The following is a 19553-nucleotide window of genomic DNA, read 5'->3' as shown; positions in this document are numbered from 1 at the left end:
AGAAAATATCGGGTTTAATAGAAATTCACCGCTCGGCTGGTGGCCTTTTTGGATTTTGGCCAAATATGGCCAGCAGGGTGATTTTTTTCTTGGCACTACATCTGAAATCGATTAATATGTATTCAAGATGAACTGTATGAAATTTGGTGCTTTTACCGCAATCTGAACAATTGTTTCACATATCTGCCCCGCTATGGAGATGTTTACGTTGTTGGTTGCTTTGTTAGCAAAATCACTCATAGTATGCAGCTGTTTGATGTATGTGGCCGACGCCTCGTATGTGCGCCCCAGTTTCAAGGCCTCGTTAAGAGTAAAGGTCTTAGGTTTTGTCAGAAGCTCCTTCTGAAGTCGGACATTTCGGTACTTGCAATGATCTGTTCTATCAAGCGGTGATCCTCTCCTTGTTTGGAGCTGAAATCACACTTCTGAGATTGAAGCTTGCACCGGCTGATGAAGGCATCCAGGCATTCACCGAGATTCTGGCAGCAGTAACGAAGCTCCAGTCGACAGATCCTGAAGTTATCCGAGGGTTCCATTTGTTCCAGGAAGCAATTGAAAATATGTGTGGGTTGCTGCCGCTGTTTTTCTGTTAAAGTCCATGTGTTGTACCGGTTGAGGCCTTCCTCTCCCACTTGAAGCAGGATCAGTGGCACCTGGTTGTTCTCTGTAATGCCTCAAACTTGAAAGTACAGCCCCAATCGCTGCCTAGACATCTTAAAGGCCGCCGCTGTGTTAAGCGCGGTCCAATCCATGCACGGCATTCCCGCCAGGTCCGCCATTGTGAATGGTGGCTGCGAGGTCAACGAGGAATGAGCCGATTATAAGAAGCATGGGAAACACTGGCTTTTTCCCTCGATGAGCTCGAATATGCGTCGTAAAACCGCTGCCACCATGTAAAGTTCCGATGTAAAATAGATCACGAGGTGATGTCAAAGAGAATAATCACTTATTGCAACACCCGGAATCATGTTCATGTCGACGACCCCGACGACCCCGGAACTCCGCCTTCATACTCCAAAACGCAAGCAAGCACTTCCGGTTCCACACAACTAATGTAATACCATTACAGGTACCACACACAGCCTCAAGCGCCCCCACCGTCTTGCTTTTACGGTACCTACCCGCTGCGTCGTAGAAACGCACACACGTGTGATGACATCTTTGCCATGGTCCTTCAGGGTGGTGAAATGCGTGCTTTGATGCCTTTGTGCTTTGTTGATTTTTGAAACGTGTGTGAATGGTTAAGGGATTTGTGTGAATGAATGAGGGTGAAATCCACCGAGCCAGGTCACTCACCTGTAACACCAGGACAGGGCCCGTGGAAATTTGGGGCCCATTGGGATGGCCCCGCAGGTAACATTTGGTATTGTGGCACCCACGGGGGAACGTGGTCTGAAGGAAGGGGTATGTTCTTTTTATTGAAATTTTGCAATGGTTGATAAGTTTTGTGGTTAACGTAGGTTTGTGTGTGTTGCTGTTTTTCTCTTCCTCCCCAGGAGTTACGAACGAGGATTCTAATGATTGTAAATATTTGAAATGTAAGTTGTTGCTAAAGAGGGTAGAACGGTATGGAGAACAGGTAAGTCGATATGGCTCACTTCGCACAGCCCTCCTGATTTATTTCATAGGCTGATTAAGTGTGAGTCAGTAAGTTGCAAGACTGGGTGGGTAGCACCTGTAATGAACCTTGCGGGAGCTACGGTTCCAGGAGGGGGGCTGTGTTATCTCATCTCAACATCTCAAGGAATCACAATTTGTATTCTGCTTCACATACTTTTATTCAAAGGACAAGGAACTCAAAACATTTCCCCAGTTTCACAGATTGTAGCAAGGAGAAAGGCTCGGCAGGCGGGGAGCTGCTCATAAGGAAAGAATGTTGATGCAAGGTCAAACAAAGATTTTGTCAACAGCTTCCCAAAACAAGACAGTCAGACGCTAGGGAGGCAAATGGGTCATATTGCCCCTAATTAGCCTGAGATTCGAATGAAATCCATTACACATGTTTCAGAAGGTGCAACCCAGGTCTCAAATTATCCACCTTCGTGTGTGTGTGAGTTGTGTTTGTGTGATTGTGTGCGTGTCCATATATGCATGTATAGGTGTGTATGTTTGTGTTGTTGGCTGCTATCTCCACATGTGGGTGAGTTTCTAGTGTGCGGTGTCTTCTCCCCCATGTGAATTAGCTTGTGTTTATTTAAATTTGATAACTGATTAAAAACCTTCGAACACACAGAACACTTGTCCGGTTTCTCCCCGTGTGAAATAGTTTGTGTGTATTTAAAGTTGATGAATGACGAAAACCTTCAGAACACACAGAACATTTGAATGGTTTGTCCCCAATGTGAATGTGTCTGTGTTGATTTAAGGCTCCTGGACGACTAAAAACCTTAGAACACAGCACACTTGTACGGTTTCTCCCCCGTGTGAATTAGTTTGTGTGTATTTAAATTTGATGACTGATTAAAAACCTTAGAACACAGCACACTTGTACGGTTTCTCCCCCGTGTGAATTAGTTTGTGTGTATTTAAATTTGATGACTGATTAAAAACCTTAGAACACACAGCACACTTGTACGGTTTCTCCCCTGTGTGAATTAGTTTGTGTGTATTTAAATTTGATGACTGATTAAAAACCTTTGAACACACAGCACACTTGTACGGTTTCTCCCCCGTGTGAATTAGTTTGTGTGTATTTAAATTTGATGACTGATTAAAAACCTTAGAACACACAGCACACTTGTACGGTTTCTCTCCCGTGTGAATTAGTTTGTGTTTATTTAAGCTTGATGAATAACGAAAAACCTTCGAACACACAGCACACTTGTACGGTTTCTCCCCCGTGTGAATTAGTTTGTGTGTATTTAAATTTGATGACTGATTAAAAACCTTAGAACACACAGCACACTTGTACGGTTTCTCCCCTGTGTGAATTAGTTTGTGTGTATTTAAATTTGATGACTGATTAAAAACCTTAGAACACACAGCACACTTGTACGGTTTCTCCCCCGTGTGAATTAGTTTGTGTTTATTTAAGCTTGATGAATAACGAAAAACCTTCGAACACACAGCACACTTGTACGGTTTCTCCCCCGTGTGAATTAGTTTGTGTTTATTTAAGCTTGATGAAAAACGAAAAACCTTCGAACACACAGCACACTTGTACGGTTTCTCTCCCATGTGAATTAGTTTGTGTTTATTTAAGTTTGATGATTGACGAAAAACCTTTGAACACACAGCACACTTGTACGGTTTCTCTCCCGTGTGAATTAGGTTGTGTGTTTTTAAATTTGATGACTGATTAAAAACCTTTGAACACACAGCACACTTGTACGGTTTCTCTCCCGTGTGAATTAGGTTGTGTTCATTTAAGCTTGATGAATAACGAAAAACCTTCGAACACACAGCACACTTGTACGGTTTCTCTCCCGTGTGAATTAGGTTGTGTTCATTTAAGTTTGATGATTGACGAAAAACCTTTGAACACTGCACACTTGTACGGTTTCTCCCCTGTGTGAATTAGTTTGTGTGTATTTAAATTTGATGACTGATTAAAAACCTTAGAACACACAGCACACTTGTACGGTTTCTCCCCCGTGTGAATTAGTTTGTGTGTATTTAAATTTGATGACTGATTAAAAACCTTAGAACACACAGCACACTTGTACGGTTTCTCCCCTGTGTGAATTAGTTTGTGTGTATTTAAATTTGATGACTGATTAAAAACCTTTGAACACACAGCACACTTGTACGGTTTCTCCCCCGTGTGAATTAGGTTGTGTTCATTTAAGCTTGATGAAGAACGAAAAACCTTCGAACACACAGCACACTTGTACGTTTTCTCCCCCGTGTGAATTAGTTTGTGTTTATTTAAGCTTGATGAAGAACGAAAAACCTTCGAACACACAGCACACTTGTACGGTTTCTCCCCCGTGTGAATTAGGTTGTGTTCATTTAAGCTTGATGAAGAACGAAAAACCTTCGAACACACAGCACACTTGTACGGTTTCTCCCCCGTGTGAATTAGGTTGTGTTCATTTAAGTTTGATGATTGACGAAAAACCTTTGAACACACAGCACACTTGTATGGTTTCTCCCCCGTGTGAATTAGTTTGTGTGTATTTAAGTTTGATGATTGACGAAAAACCTTCGAACACACAGCACACTTGTACGGTTTTTCCCCCGTGTGAATTAGGTTGTGTTTATTTAAGTTTGATGATTGACGAAAAACCTTTGAACACACAGCACACTTGTATGGTTTCTCCACCGTGTGAATTAGTTTGTGTATCTTTAAGCTTGATGAATGACGAAAAACCTTCGAACACACAGCACACTTGTACGGTTTTTCCCCCGTGTGAATTAGTTTGTGTTTATTTAAGCTTGATGAATGACGAAAAACCTTCGAACACACAGCACACTTGTACGGTTTCTCTCCCGTGTGAATTAGTTTGTGTATCTTTAAGCTTGATGAATGACGAAAATCTTCAGAACACACAGCACACTTGTATGGCTTCCCCCCAATGTGAATGTGTCTGTGTTTATTTAAGGCTACTGGACGACTAAAAACCTTAGAACACAAGGAACACTTGTATGGCTTCTCTCCCGCGTGAATTAGTTTGTGTGTATTTAAATTTGATAACTGATTAAAAACCTTCGAACACACAGCACACTTGTATGGCTTCTCCCCCGTGTGAATTAGTTTGTGTTTATTTAAGCTTGATAAATGACGAAAATCTACAGAACACACAGCACACTTGTATGGCTTCTCCCCCGTGTGAATTAGTTTGTGTCTATTTAAGCTTGATGAAAAACGAAAATCTTCAGAACACACAGAACATGTGAATGATTTGTCCCCAATGTGAATGTGTCTGTGTTGATTTAAGGCTAATGGATGACTAAAAACCTTTGAACACACAGAACACTTATACAACTTCCCTCGTTGGTTGTTATCTTCATTCGTGGGTTTCAGCAGGTGCAACGCAGTCCTCCCACAACTTGATGTGTCCATCTCCATTTGATCCTTTTGACTTGCTGCTGATAACCACAAAATCCTTACAACGCTTGTGCTGATTCTTCACAAATTTTGTCTCAATGTGCACGAGTGTGCAAAATCCTTAGGACACAATGAGCATGTGTTCAACTTCTTCCCAGTTTGTCCTTTGTGATGTTGAAATAAAACTGAGTAAGACAAAAAAAGGAAAAACAACAGAGAGAGAGAGCGAGAGAGAGAGAGAGAGAGAGAGAGAGAGAGAGAGAGAGAGAGAGAGAACAGACAATTAGCCTATTAAAAATCATTTACAAAAACCCTTTTTAATGAGCGATCATTCAAATTTCACCACCTCCCTACACCATAACAATGATACGTTACACGTCGTGAATAACTTTTGACAAATATATTCCATTCACGAAACCTCAGCGGGGGTGATTATTTCCGTGGTGATGATTAAAGGGCATTTACCAATCAATTTCAGATTCCCAAACAAAGGCACCAAGACTTGCTCATAGAGCTTGAAGGTGTTGTCACGTAGTGTGCTTGACCGAGTCTTCATCGTGCCTAATTAGTGTGCGAATAAAGATAGGTCGAGGTGCTTGTCTCTTCACACCCTCTTCAACCTTTTGGACTGGCGTCGTGACGGGCGGTCGCGTTTTTCGTGTGCACCGTGAAGGGAACATTCGGAGCTTTATTGAGCCTTTACCACGTTGGGGGATGGGGGTGGGGGGGGGAGGTGTTGTTAGACTCAGTGCTTCTCGAAAACCAGAAAAGAACAAAAACAAGAAAATTGTCTGAGCGGGTCAGACACAAGATTGTAGCCAAGCATGGACAATCTCAAGGCTACAAGTCCATCTCCAGAGACCTTGATGTTCCTGTGTCCACCGTACACAATGTTATCAGGAATAGAGTAGCCAACCTCCCTGGACGTGACCGCAAGAGAAAACCTGATCGAAGATTGCAGCGAAGGATTGTTTCAATGTTGGAGAAAGCACCTATATCAACTGCCAAACAGATTCAAACTGACCTTCAGACACAAGGTACGACAGTGTCAACTCGCACCATTCGTCACCAACTCAATGAAAGGAGACCCATGAAGACCCCACTGCTGCTGAGATAGACAGACATAAGAAAGCCCAAATGGAGTTTTCCAAAACGAACCTGAACAAGCCTAAATCCTTCTGGGAGAATGTCATGTGGATAGATGAGATCAAATTAGAGCTTTCTGGTAAAGCACATAATCTCTATGTTAACAGAAAACAAAATGAAGCTTTCAAAGAAAACAACACCTTCCCTGCAGTCAAACATGGAGGAGGTTCAGTGATGTTTTGGGGTTGCTGTGCTGCCTCTGGCACTGGGTGCCTTGAATGTGTGCATGGCATCATGAAATCAGGAGATTACCAAGGCATTTTGGAGCACAATGTTCATCCCATTGTGAGAAAGCTGGGTCTCCAACGAAGGTCATGGGTCTTGCAGCAGGACTATGCCCCCAAAAATACTTCAAACAGCACCCAGGAATAGTTCAAGACAAAACGCTGGACTGTTCTGAAGTGGCCAGCAATGAGTCCAGGTCTAAATCCCATTGAACACCTGTGGGGAAATCTGAAAACAGCAGTTGGGAGAAGACACCCTTCAAATCTGGGAGAACTGGAGCAAGTTTGCATGAGAATAGTGGGACAAACTGCCAGCTCCATTCCGCTCCATTCCTCTTCCCTCAGATCGGCAGTCTGCAGCCTCCTCACTCTCTGAAGACCTGGACAAAATCACAGACTGGTCAAACAAGTGGAACATGTCTTTCAATCCTGACAAATCTCACACTCTTACTATGTCTCTCCGAAAAGATCGACTGGACAACCCTCCCATCTACTTTCTCAACAATCCTCTCCAAGAAGTTCTGTCGCTGCAGCTTTTGGGTCTCACTATCTGCCATGATCTTTCTTGGGAAAACCACATTTCCAAGCTGGCCTGCAAAGCCAGTCGCCGACTGGGCATCCTCCGTCGTGCGAAGTCCTTCCTTGGCACACCTGAGCTCCTCACCACGTACAAGGCTTTCATCCGCAGCTCAATGGAATACTGCTCTCCCCTCTGGGCTGGTGCTCCTGCCTCACACCTAGCTCGTCTTCACGCTGTTGAAAGCAAAGCATTCAGAATCATTGGAATCTCCCGTGATGAAGCTAACTCCAAGGGCCTCTCACTCACTCACCGCAGGCAGGTTGGTGGTCTTTCCGTCTTCTACCGACTCCTCTCCGGCCTTGCTCCCCCAGCTCTCTCTGTGCTCTGTCCCCCAAATATTCCTACAGGTCGCACAAGATCTGCCAGCAAGCCTCTGATGGTTAAACTGCCGAAATCTCGGCTCTCTGCTCACCTTCACTCCTTCATTCCTCTTTTCTCCCGCCTCTGGAACAAACTCCCACACTCCCTTCAATCCCACTCCTCCCTCCAGGTCTTTAAAACAGCTGTTCACCTCCATCTCTTATCTTCCCCCATCCAAAACCTTGATCTTTTCTACCCCCACTAATTCACCCCAGATCCACCTTGTTTGTAATTCCAACTTCTTTCCTGGTAGTCCTGGCAGTGTCCATATGTTTTATGCCTCTCCCACCCCCTTTCCCATGCTTCCCCCCCAAAGCCCTCTCCCTCCCACAGATCTCTCGATGTCTCCATGTCTCTCGGTTCCTGCTCTAAAATGTTGTGTTGTGTTGTGTTGTGTTGTGTGTCCTTCCCCCTCTCTCCCCATCTTGTCTACCGCTCCCGATGTTATTTGTTCTATGTGTCGGTTTGTCGGTTATGTGTCGGTTTGTCGGTTTGTCTTTCTGTGTGATAAATGTTCGCTCTTTCACGAGCCTCGATCTTTTATACAAAAAAAAAAAAAAAAAAAAAAAAGTAGAGAGGTGTAGGAAGCGCTTGACTGCAGTTATTTTGTCCAAAGGCTGTGCTAAAATTTCTATTTTCTGATTTAAAGCGACAGATTAAGTTCTGAATCAAAAACAAAGGTTCTGTAATATTAACAGTTAAATAAATAATAGTGGAGACCAAATAGTTTCGTCAATTTCAACATATTTTTCGAGAAAACTGTGTTATTTGAAAAAAAGTGCAAGGGTGCCAATATTTTTGAACACGAGTGGACCATTATATTCAAGAAAGAATATCGCACAGATCACTGACAAACAAAGAGCAAGCAAAGGCCTATTATATTATTCATATGATAATCTGTGAAAAAAATGCCTCCATAAACTTAGAAAATATAAGATAAAAGAAACACAGATGCCTTCCATGTTGATCGATGTCAAGGTATACATTCCTTGCCCAAAGTAATTGGCACTTACCACCATGGTGTGGAACTTTCTGGATGTCAAAGCAAACGCCTCACCAACTGCTCGCACCTATACGGTTTTCCCACCTGGAAAAAGTGCAATTCACCAGATGATGCATCATGCCATGCAAAGCGTTAACCTAATGAAAATGTAACGGTTTAAAAAAAAAAGGATTCTTTATGAAATGGCCTTCCTTTAAAATCTCATGCACAATCATACAGGTTATATGATCAAATATTAACATGCATTTTCAAAACTGCATATTGTACGTACTTTACTTCGAATGACAAAGCAAAGCAATCAGTGGTCTTTCCTTCGTGGTCCCTCTGTGCTGTCTTTCCCTCACGGTCCCCCCTGTGCTGTCTTTCCCTCGCGGTCCCACTGTACTGTCTTTCCCTCATGGTCCCTCTGTGCTGTCTTTCCCTCACGGTCCCTCTGTGCTGTCTTTCCCTCACGGTCCCTCTGTGCTGTCTTTCCCTCGTGGTCCCCCTGTACTGTCTTTCCCTCGCGGTCCCTCTGTGCTGTCTTTCCCTCGCGGTCCCTCTGTGCTGTCTTTCCCTCGCGGCCCCCCTGTGCTGTCTTTCCCTCGCGGTCCCTCTGTGCTGTCTTTCCCTCGCGGTCCCCCCTGTGCTGTCTTTCCCTCGCGGTCCCCCCTGTGCTGTCTTTCCCTCGCGGTCCCACTGCGCTGTCTTTCCCTCGTGGTCCCACTGTACTGTCTTTCCCTCGTGGTCCCTCTGTGCTGTCTTTCCCTCACGGTCCCTCTGTGCTGTCTTTCCCTCACAGTCCGTCTGTGCTGTCTTTCCCTCGCGGTCCGTCTGTGCTGTCTTTCCCTCGCGGTCCCTCTGTGCTGTCTTTCCCTCGCGGTCCCTCTGTGCTGTCTTTCCCTCGTGGTCCTACTGTACTGTCTTTCCCTCACGGTCCCTCTGTGCTGTCTTTCCCTCGTGGTCCCCCTGTGCTGTCTTTCCCTCGTGGTCCCACTGTACTGTCTTTCCCTCGTGGTCCCTCTGTGCTGTCTTTCCCTCACGGTCCCTCTGTGCTGTCTTTCCCTCACGGTCCCTCTGTGCTGTCTTTCCCTCGTGGTCCCCCTGTGCTGTCTTTCCCCCACTGTCCCACTGTACTGTCTTTCCCTCGTGGTCCCACTGTACTGTCTTTCCCTCGTGGTCCCACTGTACTGTCTTTCCCTCGTGGTCCCCCTGTGCTGTCTTTCCCTCGCGGTCCCTCTGTGCTGTCTTTCCCTCGTGGTCCCACTGTACTGTCTTTCCCTCGCGGTCCCTCTGTGCTGTCTTTCCCTCACGCTCCCTCTGTGCTGTCTTTCCCTCGCGGTCCCTCTGTGCTGTCTTTCCCTCGCGGTCCCTCTGTGCTGTCTTTCCCTCGCGGTCCCTCTGTGCTGTCTTTCCCTCACGGTCCCTCTGTGCTGTCTTTCCCTCGCGGTCCCTCTGTGCTGTCTTTCCCTCGCGGTCCCTCTGTGCTGTCTTTCCCTCGCGGTCCCTCTGTGCTGTCTTTCCCTCGCGGTCCCTCTGTGCTGTCTTTCCCTCGTGTTCCTACGGTACTGTCTTTCCCTCGGGGTCCCTCTGTGCTGTCTTTCCCTCGTGGTCCCCCTGTGCTGTCTTTCCCTCGTGGTCCCCCTGTGCTGTCTTTCCCTCGCGGTCCCACTGTGCTGTCTTTCCCTCACAGTCCCTCTGTGCTGTCTTTCCCTCGCGGTCCCCCTGTACTGTCTTTCCCTCGCGGTTGTCAGCTCTTTCACGAGCCTCGATTCAGTATTTTAAAAAAAATAAAAATAATAATCTGTAATTGTGTTGAAAAAATAAACTGAATTTACAACAAACCTTGCTTGACATCCATTACCAAGGAACCTCCTGGAAATCTCGTGTTAATGAAGGAAAAAAAGACTCGTCTCTCGAAAGCGTTTGTACTTACACAGAGTTTCCTCATCCCCGTTTGTATTGTCTAATTTAATTTAAATATGAGATAAAAATGGAGGGGCAATGCACCGGTAAAGGGGAGCTATGTCTCTCTCTCTCTCTCTCTCTCTCTCTCTCTGATGTGCTATGCTCTTCCAAACTTCCAAAACAAGTTCGTGAGCAAATGTTACACTGGGTGGTTTGCAATTGTCTTCCAAGCGTTAGTTATGGCAGGAGTTTGGATGATTTTACCCTTGCATGTAGTGATTGGGCCTCGGAGGCTTACTTCAATTATAACCCGAAAATCCGACACGAATGCAGGCCTGAGGCCTTCGAGGCCCCACATAAATGTTGTTGTACTACTATGTTATATCATTATTTTCTTGATATGAGCCTCATTATATGCTCCTATAACTTCGTTACAAATAATTCAGTGACAAAAATATGAAAATTTTAAAACGTTACACTAATACATTTGTGGGGCCTCCTCCCAATGGCGGCATTGTTGTAGGATTTTTGACAGTTGAGGACATATACATTCTAAATAAAAGGATTTGTGAATCATATTTTTTGAGCAAATACTCCTCCATGAGCCTCAACCTTTTAGAGAAAAAAAAGTTGAAAAACCAAGAACAAAATATTTTTCCAAAAAACCCCAACAATGATTCATTACGTGTATGGGATTCTTCCAACTAATAGGATTAATGATTCACATTTCTGAGCAAATACACATCCGAGCATCGACTTGGATTGAAAAAGCATATATGAAAGAAAAAAAAATCTATTAAAAAAATTAATGAATTAAAAAAACATCTATGGCTGCGGCTTCTATGGCTGCGGCCATCGATGTTTATATCTATGGCTGCGGCCCAATGGCTGCGTTTATGTCGGATTTTTGATGCCTGCATCGAAGAATTAAGAAGTACACACCTGCGTGTTTCGGAATTTGTTCAGGATGCTGGCGATGAGTCGCCTGCATGGACGTCGCATAAATTGGTGAATCACCCTGAGTGTGAAACAACTCGTGTCCATCACTAACAGGTATACATACCACCACGTGATTGAGAGAGTCTGGTTGAATGCACGTCGAACGACAATGGATGATCGGACTGCACCTGTACTTGTTAGTCCCCTTCCGGTGTAAACCGGAGGGGACTATAGGTTTGCACTCCGTCCCTCCGTATGTCAGTCCGTCACGCAAAGAACAGTTTTCCGGACTTTTTTTCGAAACGCTTAATGCCAATGATTTCAAACTTGGTGCATGGTTTCCTCATGATAAGTTACAGATCAAGTTCGAACTTCACGACGTTTCGATCATTTTTGACAAAGTTATGGCACTTTGAACTTTGGTAATTTCCCCAACGGTTTTCCGGACGACAAACTGCCGGCAGGGGACATGTACTGCAGCGCAATACTCACAATGCTTGTTTAACTTTGGTTACTTTACACGACGACGTTTACTTATTAATACAGCCGTAAACTTTTACTCGAATGACGGAATGTCGGTGTTAAAAGTTTGCGGTAAAGATGCAATTTACAACACTAGGACGTGCCCGTACGTGGGTGCCCGTTCCTTGGTGCGGCCCAGCATCTAGTCGAGACCCAGTCACCCAGGCCGATCACCCATTCCGACCCCAAATTCCTCATCGACGATAACTAAACAATATATTATATGAATCGCACCGTACATACCTCCTTCTAGATCTTGTTCTTGTCTTGATATACTCACTCAGGCTCACTCTATCACGACTGAGTCCTCCCATCTCCTCCAAATGGCGCCCGCTACACCTCGAGGCTCGAATTCACATCGGCCACGCCTACGCAACAACGCGTTCTGTGATTGGCTGGCCTACCCCGCAACCTGTTCTGTGATTAGTTTGGTAAATAAATCGCCATAGCTCGGTAACTACTTCTCCGATTAATATGAAACCTTGAAAAGGCACATCCTTGAAAAGGCCCGTACGTGGGTGCAAAAAAACATGCGTGCAAACAACAACAACAAAAAAAAACTTTGAAACCACGTGGCAGTAACGACCACAGAACCCCCCCCCCCCTCTATTTACATGAAATGGTTTGGTCCATTCGCAAAGCCAAAGCGAACGGCTTGCGAGTTCGGTAGAACCCCCCCCTCTATTTACATGAAATGGTTTGTTCCATTCGCAAAGCCAAAGCGAACGGCTTGCGTTACTTTTACTAATAGCTCGGTAACTACTTCTCCGATTAATATGAAACCTTGAAAAGGCACATCCTCAGGTCCCCAGCAATATACCTGGCAAGTTTCAAGTATACCGGACCCGTGGTTGTCGAGAAACAGCGGTCACAGACAAACAAACACACAGACACACACACACACACAGAGATTACTGGAATTATAGATAGACTAGGACGTGCCCGTACGTGGGTGCCCGTACGTGTGTGCAAAAAAGCATGCGTGCAAACAACAACAACAAAAAAAAACTTTGAAACCACGTGGCAGTAACGACCACAGAACCCCCCCCCCCTCTATTTACATGAAATGGTTTGGTCCATTCGCAAAGCCAAAGCGAACGGCGAACGGCTAAATCGCCATAGCTCGGTAACTACTTCTCCGATTAATTTCAAACCTTGAAAAGGCACATCCTCGGGTCCCCAGCAATATACCTGGCAAGTTTCAAGTATATCGGACCGGTAGTTGTCGAGAAACAGCGGTCACAGACAAACACACACACACACACACACACAGACACAGAGATTACTGGAATTATAGATAGATAAAACGAATGAGAACTCTTCAACGTGAAGATAAAACTCGAACTTCTTGCGCGAATCGTGGGCGATGAAAATGGAGGCAAAAAGTTTGTTTGAAAACGTTTTCAAAAGTTAGCCAGTGCGCTCCGTCGCGGAAAGAACTAGAACGGCACTTAGTAGAGAGCATAGCCATATCACTCCATATCATATCATAGCCATATCATATCACAACCTCCACCTGGTTGGCCATATCACTCAACTTGGTGAAGAATCACTGAAAAAATTAAATAATTCTCATATCGGAATCCATATTAGGATGTTCACCAAAATCGAAAAGAATCGTCCTGGTCAGACACACAACTTGTCCAACACGTTTCATCCAAATCCATCCATAACTTTTTGAGATATCCTGCTATGTATCGTTTTTGGCCCCGTGTCGCAATGTTAAAGAATCACATGAAAAATTAAATAATTCTCATATCGGAATCCACATTAGGATGTTCACCAAAATCGAAAAGAATCGTCCTGGTCAGACACCACAACTTGTCCAACAACTTTCATCCAAATCCATCCATAACTTTTTGAGATATCCTGCTATGTATCGTTTTTGGCCCCGTGTCGCAATGTTAAAGAATCACATGAAAAACTAAATAATTCTCATATCGGAATCCATATTAGGATGTTCACCAAAATCGAATCTATTTGTCCTTGTCACACGCATGACATGTCCACCAAGTTTCGTCCAAATCCGTCCACAACTTCTTGAGATATCCTGCTATGTATCGTTTTGGCCCTATTTTCCAATGGTCGTCTCTCGCTGAAATTTTTCAGTTAAAAAATTCTAGTATCCGGATCCGAATCCGGATCTTCACCAAAATGTAATCATTTCGTCCTTATCACATACAATAACTCTCTGCCAAATTTCGTCCGAATCCGTCCACAACTTTTTGCGATATTTCGTTCACAAACGGACAGACAGCGGTGAAAACAAAACGTCCATCAACCTTTGGTGGCGCAGGTAACAAACGGAGAAAGGAAGAACATCCGACTCGAAAGTTTTCTCAACAAACTCTCCGGTTCTCGCGATATTTTGTGATTATTGGTTCTCATCGACATACCTGTTAACCGAAGCTTTGCATCGAGGAGAGAGTGTCCACCGCGACAGCAAGAGGAGGCAATGGATCCTCGGCGATGTGAAGGTACAGCGGACTCGATGAGCACAACAGGAGAATGAGCCCGGGATGGTCCTGGTTTTATAACAAAATCCTAAATCCCGATTACAATCAAGTACAATTACACTTAATGTTGAGCAATCAAACGTGATTAAGTGTTCTTATTGAAATGTAAAGGAAACGATAATCGATGACAACACCTTTTTACATGAACCATTATCTTCAAAGAAACTTTACTGTGCGTACAGATTACATGATATAAATATTTAATTGCCTCATCAAAGCAAGAGCAAAGGCACGTGATGGATGACGCACCACGTGATGGGGGAGGCGGTGATGAACATTTGGAAGTTTCGTCAAAGATGGAAGTGTAAAAAATACGTTTTTGGTTTGAATTGTTCAGATCAACGTTTTGACGCCGTTTTCAAACCAGGCAGAAAAATATATTTAAAAATCGATGGAGGGAAACATCGAAAAGAAAGTTCCGTTTGTTCATTGCAGGAGAGTCCGAACTTTTAGATCGAAATGAATTCGCATGGAACATTTACCTGCCCTTCTTTTACCTGTCAATGAAGTTGCATTCATGATAAAACATTGAATTCCGAGTCCCACGGACCGACGAGGAGAAAGTAACCATCTTGACCTCACATTATCCATGTCCCAGAGAGCTGTGAACAGTCCAACAGTTGAACAGAAACAAGAATCTTCCTCTTCAGGTTCCTGATTATGAAACACATGTAGTTCGGCTGTTTCATTCATGACATTCCTCTTCACATTATAAATAAATATTTCCGCAAATTCAACTCACAGGGAATATTTTGTGACTTCAATTCGTGTCATTGCGAAATTTCCCATCGTCTCGGTACGTAATTAATCGACAGGGTTAACTTCTTCCAGACCCGAAACATCACTGAGAGCTGAATAAATTCATCATCATATCTTCTATTGTGTGAACTATAAGGTCGGAAGTATCAATACCTGAACCCGTTTACAATAAGGGAATTCTTATCAACATTCCCAACTCACATCAAACTTTTCTCCACTTCATTTCACCCTTGACAGTTTATCCGTAAAACGAGAAACTCGATACAAGCGCCGAACAAATGATCATCAGTTTAAACGCCACAACATCCGCGTCTCGTCCAGCTCGGAGCCGCAGGGAGCGGCACACGTCGGGTGTGGGGGGTTATGGGTGGAGGGGGGATGGTGAAGGATTGGGGAACTTAGAGGTAGAGGTGGGGGATGGTGAGAGGTTAGAGCAGAGGGGATGGTGAGAGGTTAGAGCAGAGGGGATGGTGAGAGGTTAGAGCAGAGGGAATGGTGAGAGGTTAGGGCAAAGGGAATGGTGAGAGGTTAGAGCAGAGGGAATGGTGAGAGGTTAGGGCAAAGGGAATGGTGAGAGGTTAGAGCAGAGGGAATGGTGAGAGGTTAGGGCAAAGGGAATGGTGAGAGGTTAGGGCAAAGGGAATGGTGAGAGGTTAGAGCAGAGGGAATGGTGAGAGGTTAGGGCAAAGGGAATGGTGAGAGGTTAGAGCAGAGGGAATGGTGAGAGGTTAGGGCAAAGGGAATGGTGAGAGGTTAGAGCAGAGGGGATGGTGAGAGGTTAGAGCAGAGAGAATGGTGAGAGGTTAGGGTGGAGGGGATGGTGAAGGATTGGGGAAGTTAGAGGTAGAGGTGGGCGATGGTGAGAGGTTAGAGCAGAGGGGATGGTGAGAGGTTAGAGCACAGGGAATGGTGAGAGGTTAGAGCAGAGGGGATGGTGAGAGGTTAGAGCAGAGAGGATGGTGAGAGGTGAGAGCAGAGGGGATGGTGAGAGGACAGGGCAGAGGGGATGGTGAGAGGTTAGGGCAGAGGGGATGGTGAGAGGTTAGGGCAGAGTAGATGGTGAGAGGTTAGGGTAGAGGGGATGGTGAGAGGTTAGGGCAGAGTAGATGGTGAGAGGTTAGGGCAGAGGGGATGGTGAGAGGTTAGGGCAGAGTAGATGGTGAGAGGTTAGGGCAGAGGGGATGGTGAGAGGTTAGGGCAGAGTAGATGGTGAGAGGTTAGGGCAGAGTAGATGGTGAGAGGTTAGGGCAGAGGGGATGGTGAGAGGTTAGGGCAGAGGGGATGGTGAGAGGTTAGGGCAGAGTAGATGGTGAGAGGTGAGAGCAGAGGGGATGGTGAGAGGACAGGGCAGAGGGGATGGTGAGAGGTTATGGCAGAGGGGATGGTGAGAGGTTAGGGCAAATGGGATGGTGAGAGGTTATAGCAGCGGGGATGGTGAGAGGTTGGGGTAGCGGGGATGGTGAGAGGTTATGGCAGAGGGGATGGTGAGAGGTTAGGGCAGAGGAGATGGTGAGAGGTTAGAGCAGAGGGGATGGTGAGAGGTTAGGGCAAAGGGGATGGTGAGAGGTTATAGCAGCGGGGATGGTGAGAGGTTGGGGTAGAGGGGATGGTGAGAGGTTAGGGCAGAGGGGATGGTGAGAGGTTAGGGCAGAGGGGATGGTGAGAGGTTAGTGTAGAGGGGATGGTGAGAGGTTAGTGTAGAGGGGCTGGTGAGAGGTTAGTGTGGAGGGGATGGTGAGAGGTTAGTGTAGAGGGGATGGTGAGAGGTTAGGGCAGAGGGGATGGTGAGAGGTTAGGGCAGAGGGGATGGTGAGAGGTTAGTGTGGAGGGGATGGTGAGAGGTTAGTGTAGAGGAGATGGTGAGGGGTTAGGGCAGAGGGGATGGTGAGAGGTTAGACGTCTTGATCTCAGCTCTCTCCAGCTCACGGTGTTTCCCAGCATTCGGACAGTCCGGGTTGTCGATTAGGCCACACATCTCTAGCATCTTCTCAAAGTACTGAGCATGGGTTGACGTCGTACGGCACCATCTTTGGAAGGCACCGGACATGGAGAAGAGCCCCACGAATCCACCTGGAGAGATAAATAATGGAGTGATAGAAAATATTTTAATACTAACTTTCATCTAAAACACCAAAGTAGTCATAGTATTTCAGTACCTGCTGACTTGGCGAACTTCATGAAGGTCTCCTCCATCGTCTTGCCCACCAGGCTGAGAGCACCAGGAATGAGAGACCGTGCCACGGCGATGCCACACTTCTTCAGCAGCTGCTTGGCTCCATGATGACTGATTGATATTTGTCAGGAACTCCTCCAGCCACAACAACAAGATAGAAAGGATGTAAGTAACTATTTCATCACGACTACAAATCAGATAATGACATCATTTATTCTAGTTTACTCACCATACTAATTTTAAGATGTAGGGGTCTTGCCGAGGTGGCCGGCACGCACCTTGTCTTCATAGGCCACATACTGCTCGAGGATGGTGAGAGTGGAAGGGTCCTGCAAAGTAAGGTCGAGGGTCTCGCGACTACATGTCTGCATGAGATTGAGCAGGGCCTCGGGGTTAGTGACCTCAACTTTCTCCTCCTCCGTGAATCTCTCAATTAACAACCGTTTCATGGCTTCGCTGACTGTTTTGAGACAGAACAGGGCTTCAGTGTATGCCTTCCCCCTCAGCACACTATGCAGGCAGCCACTTGTGACGAGTCCAGCCTCAATGAGGATTTCAGAGTAGCCTGAGCCCCTGCATTTGTGACCAGTCACCACACCCATGTAATTCATCCCGGTGTGGAATGGCCAATTGACATTGACATGAAGAAATGACATTGCTTACTGCTTCTGTGGCTTGACCTGTCGTGCAAGAGGAGAACATTATTGGCAAAGTTTTCTTCTTATTTTCATTTATTGAATTAATAGTGTGTTATATTGTCTTATTTAACCCTAATTACTCACAAGTATTATCATTTCCAGTATGCATGGGCATCTTATAGTTTGGTATATTTGAAGTTAGATGTCTGGCAAGATTTGGAGTGAAATTTTCCTGATTTTTTGCATACTCTTCGAGTTTTATTGTATTAAACTTGTTTAAATCATGAAAATAACCATCTCCAACGATTCCTCAGGCCAGAATTAGCTGGAAAATGGGATCATTTGCCTCTGTATGATGTCCAGTTCAAAGGTTATACCAATTAGCGATTTTCATCGGAAATCTAAGATGGCCGCAAATATGGCAGTCAACGGACCCCATGGGACAATATTTCGTATTGGGAACATGAAAATTCGTTTATTAGACACCTTGAGGATTCCAAAAGTGTAAGTTAGACAAGTCAGGAGATGACGATGGTTCACGAGCGAGCGGTATTCAATGACAAAGGTCAAAACCGACATTGAACATATATAAATAGGAATGTATTATCTGTTATGAGACTAGTTAGCTCCACAATACCGAAAATTCGGTTCGATTCTGACAACTTTGAAAATTTGACCTTTGTGACCTTGAAATGTCAAAACGAAGGTTACTGACCTTGAAATGAGATAGAAAATAATGTATAATCAGTTAAGAGGTTAGTTAGCTACACAATACCGAAAATTCGGTTCGATTCAGACAACTTTGAAAATTTGACCTCTGTGACCTTCAAAGTTCAATGGTCGAAGATTATGAAATTTTTTGGAAAACTTGTATTTCATGATGTATGTGATAATATAAGATCATGTACGACATTTCACCATCAGGAAGCGCACAATGTAATAAAACCATCAAAAATCGACTTTTCTAAATTTCGTGACCTTGTGACCTTGACCTTGGGGCAAAAGTGAAAAATCGAGCTCCGTGGGGCTAGACACGTGACATTGGCCTAACCAAATATCGAAACACCTGTCACATTCCACCAAACCCCTCGGAGAAGATGTAGCTTGAACTCGATTACCCCCTCAGCTTAAAAAGACATCTTTTTCGGGCGTGGCTTCGCCCACAATGGGCCCCATACGCCCACTCTTGGCAGGACACAACTAGATCATGATATCAACCTCACACCCAAGTTTCATCAAGATCGGATCATATCATCGGGCAGTCATGCTGTGGACAGACACACACAGACACACACATGACGAATATAGTGGTCACTCTGTTTGATAACTCGTGAACCAAAGAATATATCAACGAGGTGCATGGGGACCCCTTCTTCCTTCTCAACTAATTGATGAACCATCTCTGCTCTGGTCGCGCAAGTGACGTCACAGTCATGATTTACAGGTTCATTACCAGACCTTGCAGATGGTTCGCTGTTCCCACTCACTGTGGCTTCAGAACTTGTTTTGGCCCGAATATTGATGGGGCACCGCATCACACGCCGGGAGCTCCTGAATGTGTTGAAGTGTTTTACCATTTCGTGATGCGAGCAAATATGACCGTGGCTCTTCACACATGGAGAGAACCGTGGCCGGCTCCCAACAATGGGTGTTGTGGTTCTGAGGAGAGAACCGTGGCCGGCTCCCAACAATGGGTGTTGTGGTTCTGAGGAGAGAACCGTGGCCGGCTCCCAACAATGGGTGTTGTGGTTCTGAGGAGCGAACCGTGGCCGGCTCCCAACAATGGGTGTTGTGGTCCTGAGGAGGGAACCGTGGC

General features: G+C 45.2%; 1 protein-coding gene across 1 annotated transcript; it reads right to left on the bottom strand.

The window, feature by feature from the left end:
- Nucleotides 1-329: 329 nt before the first annotated feature.
- Nucleotides 330-17710, bottom strand: LOC137413557 (uncharacterized). Its single transcript, XM_078775294.1, is given in 8 exon segments — nt 330-664; nt 2302-2399; nt 2401-2481; nt 2483-3487; nt 3489-5028; nt 16853-16996; nt 17083-17194; nt 17378-17710. Coding segments are annotated over 8 exon segments (3648 nt in total).
- Nucleotides 17711-19553: the final 1843 nt, after the last annotated feature.

Source organism: Myxine glutinosa, chromosome 4 (genome assembly GCF_964187855.1).
Source record: "Myxine glutinosa chromosome 4, kmMyxGlut1.1, whole genome shotgun sequence".
Lineage (NCBI taxonomy): Eukaryota > Metazoa > Chordata > Myxini > Myxiniformes > Myxinidae > Myxine > Myxine glutinosa.
Note: the sequence above shows the minus strand (reverse complement) of the source record. Positions and strands in the feature narration are given on the sequence as shown.